Below are 20673 nucleotides of genomic sequence, written 5' to 3' on the forward strand. Positions count from 1 at the left end.
TTATATTTTAGTAGAGACAGGGTTTCATGATGTTGGCCAGGCTGCTCTCGAACTCCTGGCCTCCAGTGAGCCACCCGCCTCTGCCTCCCAAAATGCTGGGATTACAGTGGGGTTGAGCCACCATGCCCAGCTAGATATCTTAAATTTTCAGTTTTAAGAAAGAGAAAACTGGATATTGACAGGCAGCTAACAGTCTCTGACATTCTTCTCAGGAAATCAGTTTATAGAAGGCTAGGATACACCGTGGTAGTGATTCAATGCTTCGATTTTAGAATCAAAAAGACCTGGGTTTGAATTTTGTGGGATTTCAATTTCTTGTGGAGAAGGGTGAGTTAGATTATTCGGACCTTCTTGTTGAGAACAACTGAAAAAAAAAAAAAAAATCTTGAAAGGATCAAATAACCAGTAAGATACAGTAAGGCCCCACCATACCAAATAGTTAAGAGAATGGTATGTGGGGCTCTGAAGCCACATTTGCTGTCAGGGCATTTGCTGAAGTGGGCACGCTGGGGTTTCCTACTTTGCAGCCTTACTGGAGTGAGCAGGTAAAAATCAAGGCCAAAGCGGCCCATGGTGAACAACCATGGGAACTGGGATCCCAGAGAACTGCAAGCTCAGGTAGGGATGAATGACCCAGAAGACTGCAGAGGTATCCAAGATGCAGAGATCAAATGAAAAAAGATCCGGAGAATTCGTGGCCACAGACTGGCCCTTGGCAGTTCCTTCTACAAATTATTTGTAGAAGCCCCACAAATAATTTTTTTTGGTGGGGATGGAGTCTTGCTCTATCATTAGGCTGGAGTGCAGTGGCTTGATCTCCGCTCACTGCAGTCTCGACTTCCCGGGTTCAAGCAATTCTGCCTCAGCCTCTCAAGTAGCTGGGCTTACAGGTGCGTGCCACCACACCCAGCTAATTTTTGTATTTTTAGTAGAGATGTTTCACCATTTTGGTCAGGCTGGTCTGGAACACCTTACCTTGTGCTCTGCCCGCTTCAGCCTCCCGAAGTGCTGGGATTAGAGGCGTGAGCCACTGTGTCCGGCCAATTTTTTTTTTTTTTTTTTTGAAACCCAATTTTGCTCTTGTTGCCCAGGCTGGAGTGCAATGCAATGGCATGACCTCGGCACACGGCAACCTCCGCTTCCTGGGTTCAAGTGTTTCTCCTGCCTCACCTGCCAAGTAGCTGAGACTACAAGTACTCACCACGATGCCCAGCTAATTTTTTTAGTAGAGACCAGGTTTCACCATGTTGGCCAGACTGGTCTCAAACTCCTGACCTCAGGTGATCCACCCACCTCAGCCTCCCAAAGTGCTGGGATTACAGGTGTGAGCCGAGCCTGGCTTTTTTTTTTTTTTTTTTTTCCTACAGAGTCTCCCTGTCTCTCAGGCTGGAGTGCAATGGCACCATCTCAGTTAACTGCAACTTCCACCTCCCCGGCTCAAGTGATTCTCCTGCCTAAGCCTCCAAGTAGCTGGGATTATAGGCGCCCACCACCATGCCTGGCAGTTTTTTTGTTTGTAACTTCTTGGTAGAGATGGGGTTTCACCATGTTGGCCAGGCTGGTCTTGAACTCGTGACCTCAAGCACTCTGCCTGCCTCAGCCTCCTAAAGTGCTGGAATTACAGGCATGAGCTACCGCACCCACCCCGCCACAAATAATTTTTCAGGTAATGAGTAGTACACAAATAACCAAACACAAATGGAAATAATATGAAGAAGAACCAACAGAAACAACAAAGACACCCACATAGGCTTCACATGGTGAAACTGTCAATCACAGATTATAATACAACATTTAAATTATGTTTAAAAATTTAAAAAGAACTTGGAATTATCAGCAAGGAAGCCAAAACTGTAAAAAACAAAAAAAACCCAAAAAAATCCAGGCCGGGTGTAGTGGCTCATGCCTTCCCAGCACTTTGGGACGCTGAGGCAGGTAGATCACCTGATGTCAGGAGCTGACCAAAATGGAGAAGCCCCATCTCTACTAAAAATACAAAAAATTGGCCCGGTGTGGTGGTGCATGCCTGTAGTCTCAGCTACTTGGGAGGCTGAGGCAGGAGAATCTCTTGAACTTGGGAGGAAGAGGTTGCGGTGAGCTGGGATCACACCATTGCACTCCGGCCTGAGCAACGGGAGGGAAACTATGTCTCAAGAAAAAAAAAAAAAAAAAATCAAAGTGGCCTAGTAGGTAGGAAAGGGAAAGAAAGCCCGCTGACGTAACTCACAAATCAAAAATGCATACATCAGTGTTGTGTAGGGGAAAAAAAACGAGAAATGCAATAACCAAGAGTCACCCAATAGCTGGGTTAAGTAGCAAAAAGATCTACCACATTTATACAAGTGTTTTTTTACAGGAAAAAACAATAACGTTTAATTGGCATTCCAGAATCAAAAGAAAGAATACATACAAAGACAATATTAAAAGACATGATGGTTGGAAAATTACAAACTGATAAAAGACACAAATAGTATTTTTAAAAAGGCCAAGTGTGGTGGCTCACACCTCCGTGAACTTTGGGAGGCTGAGGCAAGAGTATCACTTGAGGCCAGGAGTTTAGCACCAGCCTGGGCAACATACCAAGACCTCATCTCTACAAAAAACTAATTTAAGCCCGACTCAGTGGCTCACACCTGTAATCCCAACACTTTGGGAGGCTACGGGTGGATCACCTGAAGTCAGTTCAAGACCAGCCTGGCCAGCATGGCAAAACCCCGTCTCTACTTAAAAAAAAAAAAAAAAATTAGCTGGGCATGGTGGCATGTGCCTGTAGTCCCAGCTACTAGGGAGGCTGAGGCAGGAGAATCGTTTGAACCCAGGAGGCAGAGGTTGCAGTGAGCCGATATTGGGCCATTGCACTCCAGCCTGGGTCACAGAGCAAGACTCCGTTTCAAAACAAAACAAAACAAAAAAATTAACTGGGGATGGTGGCGGGCACTTGTAATCCCAGCTACTGATGAGGGAGAGTCACTCGGACCCAGGAGTTGGAGGCTGCAGTGAGCCAAGATCATGGCACTGTACTCCAGCCTGGGTGACAAGACTGAAATTCCATCTCAAAAAAAAAGTTCTCATGATGTCTGGCACGTAGTAGATGCTCAGTAAATGTCAGCGAATGTAGAAGAACCTAATTTGGGGACCTATGTTTACCCTCTCATTTGATATCCCGAGTTGCAGACCTGGCGGTGATTTGCAGGGAAGATGCTCACCTTCACTGTATAATAATCCTCCAAACGTGGCCTGGCACCTGTGCTTACGGCTAAGTCTCTATCAAAGTCATAAACCCTTGCATGTTTTTGTAAGTAGGGAAAAAAAAGTCATGAACCTGCAGGGTCATAAACCTGCAGGCACAGAGCGCAGCGTACAGCTCTGCTTCCAGGCTCTGTCTGTCTCAGATTTTTCTTTTGAGTTGGTTTGCTGAGTAGCTGTGTATGCACCAGACTGTATCCTTAAGAACAGCATGGGCCGGGCACAGTGGCTCACACCTGTAATCCCAGCACTTTGGGAGGCTGAGGCTGGCAGATCACAAGGTCAGGAGATTGAGTTCACCCTGGCTAACACAGTGAAAACCCGTCTTTACTAAAAATGCAAAGAATTAGCCAAGCCTGGTGGCATGGGCCTATATATAGTCCCAGCTACTCAGGAGGTTGAGGCAGGGCAATCTCTTGAACCTGGAAGGTGGAGGTTGCTATGAGCCGAGAACGCGCCACTGCACCCCAGCCTGGGCAACAAAATGAGACTCCATGTCAAACAAAAAACCAAAAAACAACAAAAAAACCTCTGGGGCTCAATAGATCCTCCCACTTCTACCTCTCAAAGTGCTGAGATTGCAAGGATGAGCCGCCACACGCGGTCTGCATTGCTTAATAAGCACCCCAGCTGAGTCTGAGAATTAGGTAGGGCTGGGAAATACTTTCTCACTGGAGTTTGCGATCAAACCTGCCGTCTCCCACAGCTGTGCCCACAGCTGAAAGCAAACAGTGTGCTCTAATGACTCTGCAGTCAATCTAGGTCTGTCTTACCCATTCCTCCCATAGATGCTCTCAGACTTTCAAAACTCCATGTTTTCCAAAGCATCTTCTGAGGTATCCTAGTTCTTTTTGTTGTTGTTTTGTTTTTTGAGACAGAGTCTCGCTCTGTTGCCCAGGCTGCGGTGCAGTGACGTGATCTTGGCTGACTGCAGAAAACCCATCTCTACTCCACCACCTGGGTTCCATCGATTCTCCTGCTTCAGCCTCCGGAGTAGCTGGGATTACAGGCACCTGCCACCACGCCCGGCTAATTTTTGTATTTTTAGTAGAGATGGGGTTTCACCATGTTGTCCAGGCTGGGCCTGATTTCCTGAGTTCCAGTGAACCCCCAGCCTTCGCCTCCCAACGTTATGGAATTACCGGTGTGAGCCACCGCGCCCAGTCAAGGTATGCTAGTACTATGAAGTGCTTCTTACTACAAACGGTTCTATAGTGAAATACTTTGGGAGTCTCTGGATTCTGTCTTTAAAAATTCACATCATGCGGTGAAGAAACTTGTTTTTTTTTTTTTTTTGAGATGGAATCTCACTCTGTTGCCCAGGCTGGAGTGCAACAGCGCTATCTTGGCTCACTGCAAACTCTGCCTCCCAGGTTCAAGTGATTCTCCTGCCCCAGCTTCCTGAGTAGCTGAGATTACAGGCGCCTTCCACCATGCCTGACTAATTTTTGTATTTTTAGTAGAGGGGGTTTCACTATGCTGTCTAGGATGGTCTCGAACTCCCGACCTCAGGCGATCCACTTGCCTCAGCCTCCCAAAGTGCTGAGATCACAGGCATGAGCTGCTGCGCCCAGCCAAGAAAACTCATTTTATGTTGTCTCACCTGCTTATTGGATTTTAGATCCCCCTTGTCATGCAACATCTATTTACACAAGTTCTACAGCATGTTTGGGGTTTTGTTGTTGTTATTTTGAGACAGAGTATCACTGTGTTGCCCAGGTTGGTCTTGAACTCTTGGGTCAAGGGATCCTCTCACCTCAGCCTTCTAAGTAGCTGAGACGACAGGTGTGCACCACCACACCTGTCTTATGCAGGCAGCGGTTTGTAGAAACACTTGTTGCACTTTTTTTTTTTTCCTTTTTATGGAGAATGGGGTCTCGCCATATTGCCCAGGCTGGTCTCAAACTCCTGGGCTCAAGCTTTCCTTCCACCTCTCCCTCCCTAGAGCTGGGATTGCAGGCCTGAACCACCACACCCAGCCAGAAACACTGGCTTATTGCCCATTGGGTCTGGCAGAATCTGGACTTCCAAAATAACAGCTTCCGTCTCCTCTGTGCCTGGTTGTGAGCACATCCTCAGTGTGCCCCACGTGGGAGTTAGGTTAGGACTGGTGCAGTAGCAAGGCTGCCATTCTGGAGAACGAACTGACACAAAACAAGCCACAGAGAATTCATTTGGTTGGGTGGCATCACTGGTCCAGACCAGTGACAGTCTTTTATTCTTTTTTTACACTTCTTTTTTTTTTTAATTTTTTATTTACTTTTTGAGACAGAATCTTAATCTGTCGCCAGGCTGGAGTGCAGTGGCATGATCTCAACTCATTGCAACTTCTGACTCCCGCTTCAAGCGATTCTCCTGTCTCAGCCTCCCAAGTAGCTGGGATTACAGGCATGCACCAGCACCATAGTCGGCTTTTTGTACTTTTAGTAGAGATGGGGTTTCACCATGATGGCCAGGATGGTCTCAATCTCCTGACCTCGTGATCCACCCGCCTTGGCCTCCCAAAAAGTGCTGGGATTACAGGTGTGAGCCACCACACCCGGCCTCAATTATTTTATTTTTATTTTTTGAGACAGAGTCTTGCTCTGTTGCCAGGCACCAAGCTGGAGTGCAGTGGCACGATCTCAGCTCACTGCAACCTCTGCCTCCTGGGTTCAAGCAGTTCTCCTGTCCCAGCCTCCCAAATAGCTGGGACTACAGGTGCCTGCCACCACACCCAGCTAAGTTTTGTATTTTAGTAGAGACAGGGTTTCACCATGTTGGCCAGGACGGTCTCGATCTCTTGACCTCGTGAACCACCCGCCTTGGCCTCCCCAAAGTGCTGGGATTACGGGCATGAGCCACCACACCCCGCAGTCTTTTACTCTTTTAGTTCACTGACTAAAACAACAGCGTTTGGTCCCTGCAAACCTTCAGACCAAGTATTTATCTCTGGGGAGGGGCTAAGTTCTTCTTCCTCTGGCTGTCACCGCACAGTGGTCTCTTCCCTGTCCTTGAAGGGTAGCAGCTTGAGACAATCTAAAGAAAGAAGGTCTTCCAATTGTAGCACAATTAGGAGACAAAGGTGTGAAAAGGACAAGCAAGCAGACCTAGGCAGGTCCTGCCTGAGCACCACTGGTCCCGCACCAGGACCTTCTCCCTCACAGTCCTCTCCACAGGCATTGGGTCAGCTCGCTAGAGCCCCAGGTATTCGGCCAGGAACACGGCGAGAATGCGGCTCAAGTTGTGTACCGTGGGTGGGTGGAGATTGGCCTCGGTGTCCGCAGGGGTGTGCCAGACAGCAGGGAAGGGCGTGGAGATGAGATGAAGCACAGGGACCCCTGAAGTGACAGAGGAGACTTCGTCAGGTCCTCTGCAGCCCACCACGACCCAGGAGCCCAAGCCCCGCCTCTGGATTATTTGGCCTTGTCCCCACACACTGGCAAAAGATATGTTCTGGCCCCCCACCTTTTTTTTTTTTTTTTTTTTTGAGGCGGAGTTTCGCTCTGGTTACCCAGGCTGGAGTGCAATGGCGCGATCTCAGCTCACCGCAACCTCCACCTCCTGGGCTCAGGCAATTCTCCTGCCTCAGCCTCCTGAGTAGCTGGGATTACAGGCACGCGCCACCATGCCCAGCTAATTTTTGTATTTTTAGTAGAGACAGGGTTTCACCATGTTGACCAGGATGGTCTCGATCTCTTGACCTCGTGATCCACCCGCCTCGGCCTCCCAAAGTGCTGGGATTACAGGCTTGAGCCACCGTGCCTGGCCTTTTTTTTTTTTTGAGACAGAGTTTCTCTGTGTTGCCCTGGCTGGAGTGCAGTGTCTCGGTCTCGGCTCACTGCAGTCTCCGCCTCCCAGGTTCCAGGAATTCTACTGCCTCAGCCTTCTGGGTAGCTGGGATTACAGGCAGAAATCATGATGCCCAGCTAATTTTTGTATTTTTAGTAGAGGTGGGGTTTCACCATGTTGGCCAGGCTGGTCTCAAACTCCTGACCTCAGGTGATCCACTCGCCTCGGCCTCCCAAAGTGCTGGGATTACAGGTGTGAGCCCCCATGCCCAACTCTGGCACTTTTTTTTTTTTTTCAGATATTGTCTCCCTCTGTCGCCAAGGCTAGAGTGCAGTGGCTTGATCAAGGCTCACTGCAGCCTTGACTTCCCAGGCTCAGGTGATCCTCCCACCTCAGCCTCTCAAGCAACTGGGACTACAGGTACGCACCACCATGTCCTGCTAAATTTTTGTATTTTTAGTGAAGACAAGATTTATGCTATGTTGCTGGTTTCAAACTCCTTGGCTCAAATTCCTCCCACCTCAGCCTCCCAAATTGCTGGGATTACAGGTGTGAGCCACCGTGCCCAGCTGCAAACATTTCTTGAATGCTTGCTATGTGCTGAGTGCTGGTCCAAGTAAGGTCTTTTTTTTTTCTTCTTTGTTTCATAGACCCTTTAACAATGACCCAGTAAGGTCTTTATAGGTATCAGCACGTTCAATCCCCTCAACAATACTCTAAGAGAGAGAGTATTAGGCTGGATGCAGTGGCTCATGCCTGTAACCCCAGCACTTTGGGAGGCTGAGGCATGTGGATCATGAGGTCAGGAGATCAAGACCATCCCGGCCAACATGGTGAAACCCCGTCTCTACTAAAAATACAAAAATTAGCTGGGTGTGGTCACATGTGCCTGTAATCCCAGCTACTCGGGAGACTGAGGCAGGAGAATCGCTTAAACCTGGGAGTCAGAGGGTGCAGTGAGCCAAGATCCTACCACTGCATTCCAGCCTGTGTGACAGAGTAAGACTGTGTCTCAGAAAGAAGAGAGAATATTATCCCCATATTACAAATGAATAAAAGCACAAAGAGGTTAAGTCACTTAACACCATTCCCCAGCCTTGGGAAGGGGACAGTTCCAACTGGGGCTTCCTTGGTTGCCCCCACTCCTCGCTCCCGGTAACAGGTACCTCTGCGGAGGAAGGGGATGTGGTCGTCTTCCACGGAGCCAATGGGCTCCCCGGGTTGGAAGTACATCACTTCTTGGGGATGAGACTGCAGCAGGTTCAAACGGTGCAGACGCTTCTCTGGAGGTGGGGGTGATTTGAGAGGAAGGGTTAGTCCTTAGCAGTCAAAAATCTCCAGTCCACAAATCGGAGGAGGGCAGAGCACCCAGAGGTAAAGCCCTGGTCATCCCAACAGGAGTGAATGCCAGTCACTCCTTCCTGTGGCCTTGCTATGCTTCCGGTTTCATTCAATCCCTCTGAGTCTAAGATAAAGACACCCCCCCCACCCTTTTTTTTTTTTGAGACAAGATCTTGTGGCTGGGTACGGTGGCTCATGCCTGTAATCCCAGCACTTAGGGAGGCTGAGGGAGGTGGATCACCTGAGGTCAGGAGTTCAAAAGCAGCTTGGCCAACATGCTGAAATCCTGTCTCTATTAAAAATACGAAAATTAGTCTGGGCGAGGTGGCTCACGACTGTAATTTCAGCACTTTGGGAGGCTGAGGCGGGTGGATCATGAGGTCAGGAGATCAAGACCATCCTGGCTAACACAGTGAAACCCTGGTTCTACTAAAAATACAAAAAATGAGCTGGGCATGGTGGCATGTGCCTGTAGTCCCACCTACTCAGGAGGCCGAGGCAGGAGAATCCCTTGACCCAGGAGGCAGAGGTGGCAATGAGCCGAGATCATGCCGCTGCACTCCGGCCTGGGTGACAGATCGAGACTCCATCTCAAAAAGAAAAAAACAAAAACAGCCGGGCGCGGTGGCTCAAGCCTGTAATCCCAGCACTTTGGGAGGCCGAGGCGGGTGGATCACAAGGTCAAGAGATCGAGACCAACCTTGGTCAACAAGGTGAAACCCTGTCTCTACTAAAAATACAAAAAAATTAGCTGGGCATGGTGGTGCATGCCTGTAATCCCAGCTACTCAGGAGGCTGAGACAGGAGAATTGCCTGAACCCAGGAGGCGGAGGTTGCGGTGAGCCAAGATCGTGCCATTGCACTCCAGGCTGGGTAACAAGAGCGAAACTCCGTCTCAAAAAAAAAAAAAAAAAAACACAAAAATTAGATGGGCGTCGTGGTGGGCGCCTGTAATCCCAACTACTTGGGAGGCTGAGACACAAGAATTGCTTGAACCAGGAAGTGGAGGTTGCACTGAGCTGAGATCAACTCTGTCTCAAAAAAAAAAAAAAAAAAAAAGATATTGCTCTGTCACCCACACTGGAATGCAGTGGGGCAGTCACAACTTAGTGCAGCCTTAACCTCCCCAGCTTAAGTGATCCTCCACTCTTAGCCTCCCAAATAGCTGGGACTTCAGGCACATGTCACCATGCCTCTGTGTGTGTGTGTGTGTGTGTGTGTGTGTGTGTGTGTGTGTAAACAGGATCTCCCTATGTTGCCTGGGCTGGCCTTGAACTTCTGGGCGCATGTAATCCTCCTTACTCGGTATCTTAAATTGCTGGGACTACAGGCATGAGCTACTGCATTTGGGTCCCCTGGCCATTTTACAGATAGAAAACTGAGACTCAGAGAAATGAAGCCACTTGTCCAAGTTCACCCAGCTGGTAAGACTGGAAACCACAGCTGTCTCACCTTAGGGCCCCTGTCTAGTAATCACTATCACTAATCTCTAGTTCCTTAGAGAGACTAAGGAGGTAGAGAAAGGCTGAATGAGCCTTTATTGATTTATTTATTTTTTTGTGATGAAGTCTCTGTTGCCCAGACTGGAGTGCAATGGCACAATCTCAGCTCACTGCAACCTCTGCCTCCTGGGTTCAAGTGATTCTTCTGCCTCAGCCTCCCGAGTAGCTGGGACTACAGGCATGCGCCACCACGCCCAGCTAATTTTTATATTTTTTGTAGAGACAGGGTTTCACCATGTTGGTCAGGCTGATCTTGAACTCCTGACCTTGTGATCCGCCTGCCTCGGCCTCCCAAAGTGCTGGGATTACAGGCGTGAGCCACTGCACCCGGCCAAGCCTTTATTTCTAAAAACAATTTTTATTTTATTTTTTATTTTTTTTTTAGACGGAGTTTCGCTCTTGTTACCCAGGCTGGAGTGCAATGGCGCGATCTCGGCTTACCGCAACCTCCGCCTCCTGGGTTCAGCCTCTCCTGCCTCAGCCTCCTGAGTAGCTGGGATTACAGACACGTGCCACCATGCCCAGCTAATTTTTAGTAGAGACGGGGTTTCACCATGTTGACCAGGACGGTCTCGATCTCTTGACCTCGTGATCCACCCGCCTCGGCCTCCCAAAGTGCTGGGATTACAGACTTGAGCCACCGCGCCCGGCCCAATTTTTAATTTTTTAAACTTTAATTAATTAATTAATTTTTGTGACAGAGTTTTGTTCTTGTGGCCCAGGCTGGAGTGCAATGGCTTGATCTCGGCTCACTGTAACCTCTGCCTCCCGGGTTCAAGCAATTCTCCTGCGTCAGCCTCCTGAGTAGCTGGGATTACAGGAATGTGCCACCACGCCCAACTAATTTTGTATGTCTTAGTGGAGACAGGGTTTCTCTGTGTTGGTCAAACTGGTCTTGAGCTCCTGACCTGAGGTGATCTGCCTGCCTCGGCCTCCCAAAGTGCTGGGATTATAGGCGTCAGCCACCAGGACTGGCTTTATTTATTAATTTTTCTGAGCAGAGTCTCACTCTGCCACCCAGGCTGGAGTGCAGTGGTGCAATTACAGCTTACTGCAGCCTTGACCTCCCAGATTGAAGTGATCCTACCACTTGAGGCTCCCAAGTCACTGGGACTACCACCATGGTGGTACCACCATGCCCTGCTAATTTTTTTCTTTGAGACGGAGTCTCGCTGTGTTGCCTAGACTGGAGTGCCGTGGCGTGATCTTGGCTCACTACAACCTCCATCTCCTGGGTTCAAGCGATTATCCTGCCTCAGCCTCCCAAGTAGCTGCGACTACAGGCACATGCCACCATGCCCGGCTAATTTTTTGTGTTTTTAGTAGAGATGGGGTTTCACTGTGTTAGCCAGGATGGTCTCTTATCTCCTGACCTCGTGATCCACCCACCTGGGCCTCCCAAAGTGCTGGGATTACAGGTGTGAGCCACTGCACCCAGCCATTTTTTTTTTTCAGGCAATCTCACTCTTTTGCCCAGGCTGGAGTGCAGTGGAGTGATCTCAGTTCATTGCAACCTCCACCTCCCGAATTCAAGCAATTCTCCTGCCTCGGACTCATGAATAGCTGTGATTACAGGCATATGCAACCACGCCCGGCTAATTTTTTGTATTTTTGGTAGAGAAGGGATTTTGTCCTATTCACCAGGTTGGTCTTGAACTCCTGACCTCAGGTGATCCACCCACCTTGGACTCCCAAAGTGCTGGGATTACAGGCATGAGCCACCTCGTCCAGCCTAATTGTGTGTGTGTGTGTGTGTGTGTGTGTGTGTGTGTGTATAGGGATGTGGTTTTGCCATGTTGTCCAGCCTGGTCTGGAATTCCTGAGCTCAACTCATCCACCCACCTCAGACTCTCAAAGTGCTGCGATTACAGATGTGAGCTACCAAGCCCAGGTATTTTCTTTCTTTCTTTCTAAGGTTCAATTCAGGTTTTTTTTTTTTTTTTGTTTTTTGTTTTTTTTAAAGACAGGATCTCATTGTATTGCCCAGGTCAGAGTGCAGTGGTACAATCTTAGCTCACTACAGCCTTGACCTCCCAGGCTCAAAAGATCTTCCCCAGTAGCTGGGACGACATGCATACCACTGCACCCAGCTAATTTTTCTTTTTTTCAGACGGAGTCTCACACTGTCACCCAGGTTGGAGGGCAGTGGTGTGATCTTGGCTCACTGCAACCTCCACCTCCTAGGATCAAGTGATTCTCCTGCCTGAGATTACAGGCCCATGCCACCATGCCCAGCTAATTTTTGTATTTTTAGTAGAGATGGGCCAGGGTGGTCTTGATCTTCTGACCTCATGATCCTCCAGACTCAGCCTCCCAAAGTGCTGGGATTACAGGCATGAGCCACTGTGCCTGGCCACTAATTTTTTTTAAGAGATGGAGGGTCTCCCTATGTGGCCCAGACTGGTGGATGAGCCTTTAGAGGGCAGGTGCCTGTCCCCCCTCAGCTTGCCATCCTGTGCCCCATACCCCAGGTGTGCTGGGGCCCTCCTCCAAATTCACTCTTACCAATACTCCTCAGCCGATGGAACCAGCGGAGCGTGCGAGGGAAGTGGCTGTAGAACATGGGATTCGGGGCTCCCAGGAGATCAAGAAGCATAAAGAGCTCCTAAGGAGAGAGGCCAGGACTGGAGGAGCCCAAGCAGGATGATGCTAACCCCGCTTCACCTCTCCCTCCCTCACCAGAAGCCAGGGGACCCTGGTCTTACAATAGCCTGGATCCTGGTGGGGCCAGGACTGTGAGGTATAGACTCCATGAGCTGCGCCAGGTGCCGGGAGCCATAGAGGGAGTCCTTGGGTCCCCACTCCTTCAATGCCTCTTCACCGTCCAAGAAGAGCAGCTGCAGGGTCACCGGGGCGGCCTGTGGGAGCAGTGTGGGAGTGGTCAGACCCAGCTCAGGACTAGCCCGCAGCCTCAACACAACCATATTTTTTGCCCACTTGCACAGTGTAACAGAACAAATGAGGTGTCCGCATTCATAGAACGTGGTAGTCAACAGCACAGACTCCAAATTCAACTGTCTGGGATCGAATCTGTTCTTGGCTGCTTCGTAACAAAGCAGACATGGGGAAGTTACTAACTTCTCAGAGCATCAGCTTCTTCATCTATAAATGGGGTTAATAAAAGTTCCTTTTTTTTTTTTTTTTTTTTTTTTTTTTGGAGATGGAGTGTAGCTCTCTGTTGCCCAGGCTGGAGTGCAGTGGCGTGATCCAAGCTCACTGCAACTTCTGCCTCCAGGGTTCAAGCAATTCTCCCGCCTCAGCCACCCGAGTAGCTGGGATTACAGGTGCCTGCCACCATGCCTGGTCAATTTTTGTGTTTTTAATACAGACAGGGTTTCACCATGTTGACCAGGCTGGTCTTGAACTCCTGACCTCAAATGTCTCGGCCTCCCAGAGTGCTGGGATTACAGATGTGAGCCACCGTGCCGGGCAATAACAGTTCTTTTCAAAGGGTGAGGTTTGAATCTGGGTCTTAGAACGGTGCCTGGCATATAACTAAATAAGGGTTATCTCTGATTATTATTCCTCAAGCTCAGTTTGGTTAAAGAGACAGACCCACAAATGAATCATTATACACACAATGAAATGCCGTTGAGGCAAATGCTTCCGAGGACTATAGAGGGCATAGGAAGGAGGCCGGGGGATGACCTGGCCTGGAGAGGGCGTTGGGTCTTTTTTTTTTTTTTTTTTTTTGAGGCGGAGTTTCGCTCTTGTTACCCAGGCTGGAGTGCCATGGCGCGATCTCGGCTCACCGCAACCTCCGCCTCCTGGGCTCAGGTAATTCTCCTGCCTCAGCCTCCTGAGTAGCTGGGATGACAGGCACGCGCCACCATGCCCGGCTAATTTTTTGTATTTTTAGTAGAGACGGGGTTTCACCGTGTTGACCAGGATGGTCTCGATCTCTTGACCTTGTGATCCACCCGCCTCGGCCTCCCAAAGTGCTGGGATTACAGGCTTGAGCCACCGCGCCCGGTGGGTCTTTTTTTTTTTTTAATAGAGATGAGGTTTCACCATGTTGGTCAGGCTGGTCTCAACCTCCGGACCTCCTGATCCACCCACCTCACCCTCCCAAAAGTGCTGGGATTACAGGCGTGAGCCACCGTGCTCAGCCTTTTTTTTTTTTTTTTGAGAAGGTCTCACTCTGTGGCCTAGGCTGGAGTGTAGTGGCGTGATCTTGGCTCACTGCAGCCTCTGTCACCCAAGTTTAAGCAATTCTCCTGCCTCAGCCTCCCCAGTAGCTGGGATTACAGGCGCCTGCCACCATGCCCGGCTAATTTTTGTAGTTTTAGTAGAGACGAGGTTTCACCATCTTGACCAGGCTGGTCTTGAACTCCTGACCTCATGATCTACCTGCCTTGGCCTCTCAAAGTGCTGGGGTTACAGGTGTGAGCCACCTTGCCTGGCTAGGTTTTTTGGGAAGGGATGTATGCCCTGGGAGTGGGTAGGAACCAACCTGGCAAAATGGAGCAGCAGGAAGAGTATTCCCGGCCAAGGGAACAACACAGGGCAAGGCTGTGGCCAGGGAAGGGGTTACAGGGTTTGAGAGGAGTCTGGAGGGGTGAGCAAGGCCAAAGAGTGTGGGCTTGTGTGGGCTTTATTATAGGGAAACTGGGGAGGCATGGAGCAGTGTTGAGCGGGGCAGGAGCATGATGAGATCGGTGTTTTTGTCTTTTGTTTGTTTTGAGACCGAGTCTTGCTCTGTCGCTCAGACTGGAGTGCAGTGGCGCAATCTCAGCTCACGACAATCTCTGCCTCTCGGGTTCCAGCAATTCTCCTGCCTCAGCCTCCTGAGTAGCTGGGATTACAGGTGCCCACCACCATGCCCGGCTAATTTTTTCATTTTTAGTAGAGACAGGGTTTCACGGTGTGGGTCATGTTGGTCTCAAACTCCTGACCTCAGGTGATCCTCCTGCCTCTCAACGTGCTGGGATTACAGGCGTGAGCCGCCGTGCCCGGCAGGGAAGGCCTCTTTGAAGCAGTGACATTGGAGTAGACACCTCAGTGGAGAGTAGGAAAATATCTCCGAAAAGCATATCTTTTTTATTTTTTTGAGATAGAATCTTGCTCTGTCACCCAGGTTGGAATGCAGTGGCGCAATCTTGCTGCAGCCTCCACCTCCCAGGTTCCCAACCTCTTGATCCAGCCGCCTTGGCCTGCCAAAGTGCTAGGATTACTGGCATAAACCACCACGTCCAACCTTTTTTACATTTTTATAGAGATGGGGGTCTCCCTATGTTGTCCAGGCTGCTCTTGAACTCCTTGCCTCAAGCAATCCTCCTGCCTTGGCCTCCCAAAGTGCTGGGATTACAGGTTTGAGCTTGGCCAGAAAAGCACATTCTATGCAAAACAAACAGCAAAGTGCAAATGCCCTGAGGGAGAGCGAGCCCTGTGTGTTTGCCCAACCCAGAGGAGGTGGGTGTGGCTACAGCAGAGTGAGCTAGGGGTGAGGGGAGGGAGATGGGGCTGGAGAGGCAATAGGGCACAGCTCCTGGGCCAATCAAAGAACTCTGGATTGGCCGGGCGCGGTGGCTCAAGCCTGTAATGCCAGCACTTTGGGAGGCCGAGGCGGGTGGATCACGAGGTCGAGAGATCGAGACCATCCTTATCAACATAGTGAAACCCCGTCTCTACTAAAAATACAAAAAACTAGCTGGGCGTGGTGGCGCGTGCCTGTAATCCCAGCTACTCAGGAGGCTGAGGCAGAAGAATTGCCTGAGCCCAGGAGGCGGAGGTTGTGGTGAGCCGAGATCGCGCCATTGCACTCCAGCCTGGGTAACAAGAGCGAAACTCCGTCTCAAAAAAAAAAAAAAAAAAAAAAAAAAACAACTCTGGATTATGCTTGGAATGAGGTGGGATCCCTGGGAGAGTTTGCGGGAGAGGAAAGAGGATCTGACATCCAGGAGGTAAAAAGATCCCTGTGGCAGCCAGGCACAGTGGCTCGAACCTGTAATCCCAGCACTTTAGGAGGTCAAGGTTAGCAGATCACCTGAGGTCAGGAGTTCGAGACCAGCCTGACCAACATGGTGAAACCCCGGCTCTACTAAAAATACAATATTAGGCTGGGTGCAGTGGCTTACACCTGTAATCCCAGCATGCTGGGAGGCTGAGGTGGGCGGATCACAAGGTCAGGAGCTCAAGACCAGCCTGGCCAACATGACGAAACCCCATCCCTACGAAAACCATAAAAAACTAGGCAGGTGTGGTGGCACATACCTGTAATCCCAGCTACTCAGGAGGGTGAGGCAGGAGAATTGCTTGAACTTGTGAGGTGGAGGTTGCAGTGAGCCGAGATCACGCCACTGCCCTCAAGCCTGGGCAACAAAGTGAGACTCCAAAAAAAAGATCCCTGTGGCGCTGTGCGTGGAGTAGAGTGGGAAGACGAGACGGACGACAATGACCAGGCAAGGGAGGGTGGGGACTTGCGGGAAAGTGGAGGCAGCCCACTGCCCTCCTCAACTCCTGCTCCTCACCTGTTCTTTGGCTCTACTCAGCTCCAGGTCAAGTGCTTGGGCCAGCTCCAGCATCAGGGCACAGGGCACAGCTGAATCTGTGGCTCCCACAAAGGCAGTCGACCCAGGTGGGAAGAGCTTCGAGTCGTAATGGCAGGCGAGGGTGAGGTGACGGGCAGCCCCCGGGTCCAGTGTGGCTACCACATTGCCAAAGTCCAGTGGCCCCAGGGGCGTCGAGGCCGTGAAGGGATCTAGCTCCACATGCCAGCCGGCTGTCAGGGACCGCAGCGTGGCCTCTAGGAACTAGCGGCAAGAGAGAAGTGGGAGGGTGGACGGGACTGGGGAGAAGGTGGGGAAAAGGGCCACGTGACCTGAGCCACGCAGAGCAGACCGGTTGACTCTAAAGCCCCACTCTGATTGAATAGATTTCTTTCTTTTCTTTCCTCCCTCCCCCCTTCCTTCCTTCCCTCCCTCCCTCCCTCCCTGCTTGCTTGCCTTGCTTTTCTTTCTTTTTCTTCCTCTCTCTCTCTGTCTCTCTCTTTCTTTCTTTCTTTCTTTTTTTTGAGATGGAGTCTCATTCCGTCACCAAGGCTGGAGTTCAGGGGCTTGATCTCGGCTCACTGCAACCTCCGCCTCCCGGGTTCAAGCCATTCTCCTGCCTCGGCCTCCTGAGTAGCTGGGGTTACAGGCGCCTGCCACAATGCCTCGCTGAGTTTTGTATTTTTAATATAAACAGGGTTTCACAATGTTGGCCAGCCTGGTCTCAAGCTCCTGACCTCAAGTGATCTACCTGCCTCAACCTCCCAAAGTCCTGGGATTACAGGTATGAGCCACTGTGCCAGGCCCCCTACTCTGATTAAAATCATCCCCTTGACACACTCCTGCTGAGTACCTACTGGGTGCCAGATGTTGGGGTGACCCTACCTCTTGAAGCCAACAGACTCATCACAGACTCACTGTGTGCTAAGCTCTGTTCTAGGAACTGTACAGGGTAGGGACTGCCAATACATGGCCCCATTTTGCAGATGAGGAAATGGGCTCAGAGAGGTTAAGAAACTAGTCCAGGCAGGGCAAGGTGGCTCAAGCCTGTAATCCCAGCACTTTGGGAGGCCGAGGTGGGTGGATCACGAGGTCGAGAGATCGAGACCATCCTGGTCAACATGGTGAAACCCCGTCTCTACTAAAAATACAAAAAATTAGCTGGGCATGGTGGCACGTGCCTGTAATCCCAGCTACTCAGGAGGCTGAGGCAGAAGAATTGCCTGAACCCAGGAGGCGGAGGTTGCGGTGAGCCGAGATCGCGCCATTGCACTCCAGCCTGGGTAACAAGAGCGAAACTCCGTCTCAAAAAAAAAAAAAAAAAAAAAAGAAACTAGTCCAAGGCTGGGTGTGGTGGCTCACGCCTGTAATCTCAACACTTTGGGAGGTTAAGGCAGGCAGATCACGAGGTCAGGAGATTGAGACCAGCCTGATCAACATGTCAAAACCCCATCTCTACTAAAAATACAAAATTAGCCAGGCATGGTGGCGCACCCCTGTAATCCCAGCTACATGGGAGGCTAAGGCAGGAGAATTGCTTTAACCCAGGAGGTGGAAGTTGCAGTGAGCCGAGATTATGCCACTGTACTCCAGCCTGGGCCACAGAGCAAGACTCCATTTCAAAAAAAAAACCTAGTCCATGGTCACAATCTTTTTTTTTTTTTTTTTTTTTTTTTAAGATGGGGTTTCACCGTGATGGCCAGGCTGGTCTTGAACTCCTGACCTCAGGTGATCCACCCACCTCTCAAAGTGCTAGGATTACAGGCGTCAGCCACTGCGCCTGGCCCCATGATCACAATCTAAGTGAATGAGGTAGCACTGGGACTCAGGCAGTATTTATTTATTTATTTATTTATTTTTGAGACGGAGTTTCGCTCTTGTTACCCAGGCTGGAGTGCAATGGCGCGATCTCGGCTCACCGCAACCTCCGCCTCCTGGGTTCAAGCAATTCTCCTGCCTCAGCCTCCTGAGTAGCTGGGATTACAGGCACGTGCCACCATGCCCAGCTACTTTTTTGTATTTTTAGTAGAGACGGGGTTTCACCATGTTGACCAGGATGGTCTCGATCTCTTGACCTCGTGATCCACCCGCCTTGGCCTCCCAAAGTGCTGGGATTACAGGCTTGAGCCACCGCGCCCGGCCTCAGGCAGTATTTAAATGACTTTTTTTTTTTTTTTTTTTTTTTTCTGTTGAGATGGAGTCTCACTCTGTCACCCATGCTGGGTTACAGTGGTGCGATCTTCGCTCACTGCGGCCTTCACCTCCCGGGTTCAAGTGATTCTCGTGTCTCAGCCTCCCGAGCAGCTGAGACTACAGGTATCCACCACCACAGCCAACTAATTTTCTATTTTTAGTAGAGACGGGTTTCACTGTGTTGGCCAGGCTGGTCTCAAAGTCCTGACCTTAAATGATCTGCCTGCCTCAGCCTCCCAAAGTGCTGGGATTACAGGCATAAACCACTGCACCTGGCCTTTAAATGACTCTTGATGCTTTCTGGGAAACAATAGATGGATTGCAGCACCAGCTTGGAGCCAACCTGCTTGGGTTCAAACTCTAGGTCTACCACTTTCTAAAACTGTTATTTATTTATTTATTTATTTGAGACATAGTTTTGCTCTTGTTGCCCAGGCTGGAGTGCAATGGTGTGATCTCAGCTCACCGCAACCTCTGCCTCCTGGCTTCAAGCAATTCTCCTGCCTCAGCCTCCAGAGTAACTGGGATTACAGGCATGTGCCACCACGATTGGCTTAATGTTTTGTATTTTTAGTAGAGACGGGGTTTCTCCATGTTGGTCAGGCTGATCTCGAACTCCCCACCTGAGGTGATCCGCCTGCCTCGGCCTCCCAAAGTGCTGGGATTATAGGCGTGAGGCACCACACCCAGCCAAGGTGTACCATTTATCTGTAGGATTTGCACAATGTGTATAACCTCTCTGAACCTCAGTTTCCCTATCTGCATAATGAAGATCATATTGGTACCCACCTTATAGGGCTGTCTGTTGCCTATGCCTAGCACACAGTAAGCTTTTGGTGGGGGCATTAAGGTGGGCAGTACAGCCTGGTGGTTTGTTACTAGCGTGAGAGTCTAGAGTCCGATTAACTCCAGTGAGTGCTCCAGTTCCTCCTCTTAGGTCCTTTGGGATCTTGAACAGGATGCTTATTTCCAATTCCCTGGAGGGCTAGGGGGTCAGGAACTGGAGGTGGGTCCCTTTACCTTTCTGACTTGCAGATTTCCCGGGCTGCCTGGGGTTCGCACAACCAGGAGAGGGCGCAGATAAGTGCCCCAGAGACGCTGCGGGTCCAGTTGTCCCACCACCCTCCGAAGCCGGGCTTCGGGGAGGCTTCCAACCAACGGGACCTTAAGAAGGAGGTGGGATAGGGAAGGGAAGAATGAGAGCAACCCCTAATTTCGACCCTACCCTGGGCGCCGTCACTCCCAAGGAACCCTGAGTCCTCTTCCTAATCTGCGGCCTCCAGCATCACAGACTTCTAGGATAAATCTAAGACTCAGGAAAAGTCTTTCCAAGCCCATCCGCTCCAGCCTACCTCAAACTTGATGGGGAAATCGAGGCCCAGTGAGAGAGAGAGGAAAGGTTCGGGACTCTTCCAAATAGTTGACCAGAGGCGTAGAACCCTGAGCCCCCTGTCTCACTATTTCAGACCCTTCCTCTTAAGAGGATGCTACTGTTGCAGAACCAGCCCGAAGCCTTATTCCTTTGGTAAGGGATATGCGCTCAGATGACAGACGGTGACACCTGCGGTTAGAGCCGTACGCTAAAGCCACGTCAACCCTAGGCTCTAGGTAACAGGGGGGAGGGAATGAGGGTCCCCGCGGTGCCTGGGTCCCCGCCCAGCCTCACCCGCAGCTCCCGGCCCAGCGACAGCTCCTCAGTCCTGCGGTGCCAGCCGCTCCAGATGGTATAGAACGCCGAGCCGACGGCCAGCGCCATCAACAGGGGCAGGAGCCGAACCCGCGGTAGCAGGCGGCGCTTCGGCAACGAAGGTGGCTCCATGAGGCCACGTTCCCCTAGCCGCAGGCGGGGCCGCCCGCGGCCCGCGGAACGCATGGCAGCTTTGCCCTGAAGCCAGTCCCAGACCGCGGATTGAGTTTAGGCCCAGCCAAGTTCCACCCCACGGAATCGATGGGCCAATGAGCAACAGCAGCGGCTGCACCAGCGCGCCCCACAGCGAGCAGTGAAACCAATGAGAACTGCGGTCCTGAGGACACGCCTCCCAGCCGCCGTTGGGTATTGGAGTTGGTTCCCCTGAGAATTGCACGGCCCAAAAGGGAGCGCAAAAGGGGTAGGCTCCGCCTTAGCGGAGAAG

At 50.7% G+C, this 20673-nt stretch overlaps 1 protein-coding gene across 1 annotated transcript; it reads right to left on the reverse strand.

Annotated features, from left to right (window-relative positions):
* Nucleotides 1-5419: 5419 nt before the first annotated feature.
* QPCTL (glutaminyl-peptide cyclotransferase like) lies at nucleotides 5420-20494 on the reverse strand. The gene is made up of 7 exons (XM_039467076.2): nucleotides 20208-20494; nucleotides 19562-19705; nucleotides 16331-16612; nucleotides 12566-12718; nucleotides 12366-12465; nucleotides 8184-8300; nucleotides 5420-6566 (listed from the first exon to the last, which is right to left on the reverse strand). Exons 1-7 carry the CDS (start codon nucleotides 20412-20414, stop codon nucleotides 6421-6423), a joined length of 1149 nt encoding a protein of 382 aa, XP_039323010.1. The 5' UTR covers nucleotides 20415-20494; the 3' UTR covers nucleotides 5420-6420.
* Nucleotides 20495-20673: the final 179 nt, after the last annotated feature.

Source organism: Saimiri boliviensis, chromosome 14, assembly GCF_048565385.1.
Source record: "Saimiri boliviensis isolate mSaiBol1 chromosome 14, mSaiBol1.pri, whole genome shotgun sequence".
In the NCBI taxonomy this organism is placed as follows: domain Eukaryota; kingdom Metazoa; phylum Chordata; class Mammalia; order Primates; family Cebidae; genus Saimiri; species Saimiri boliviensis.

Coding starts and splice junctions, on each gene's coding strand:
- QPCTL (XM_039467076.2), bottom strand. CDS start 20,414: ATGCGTTCCGCGGGCCGCGGGCGGCCCCGCCTGCGGCTAGGGGAACGT. Junction 8,301..12,365: donor CCATCGGCTGAGGAGTATTG/GTAAGAGTGAAT, acceptor CCCCACCTCCAG/AGAAGCGTCTGCACCGTTTG. Junction 6,567..8,183: donor CATCCCCTTCCTCCGCAGAG/GTACCTGTTACC, acceptor CTGTCACTTCAG/GGGTCCCTGTGCTTCATCTC.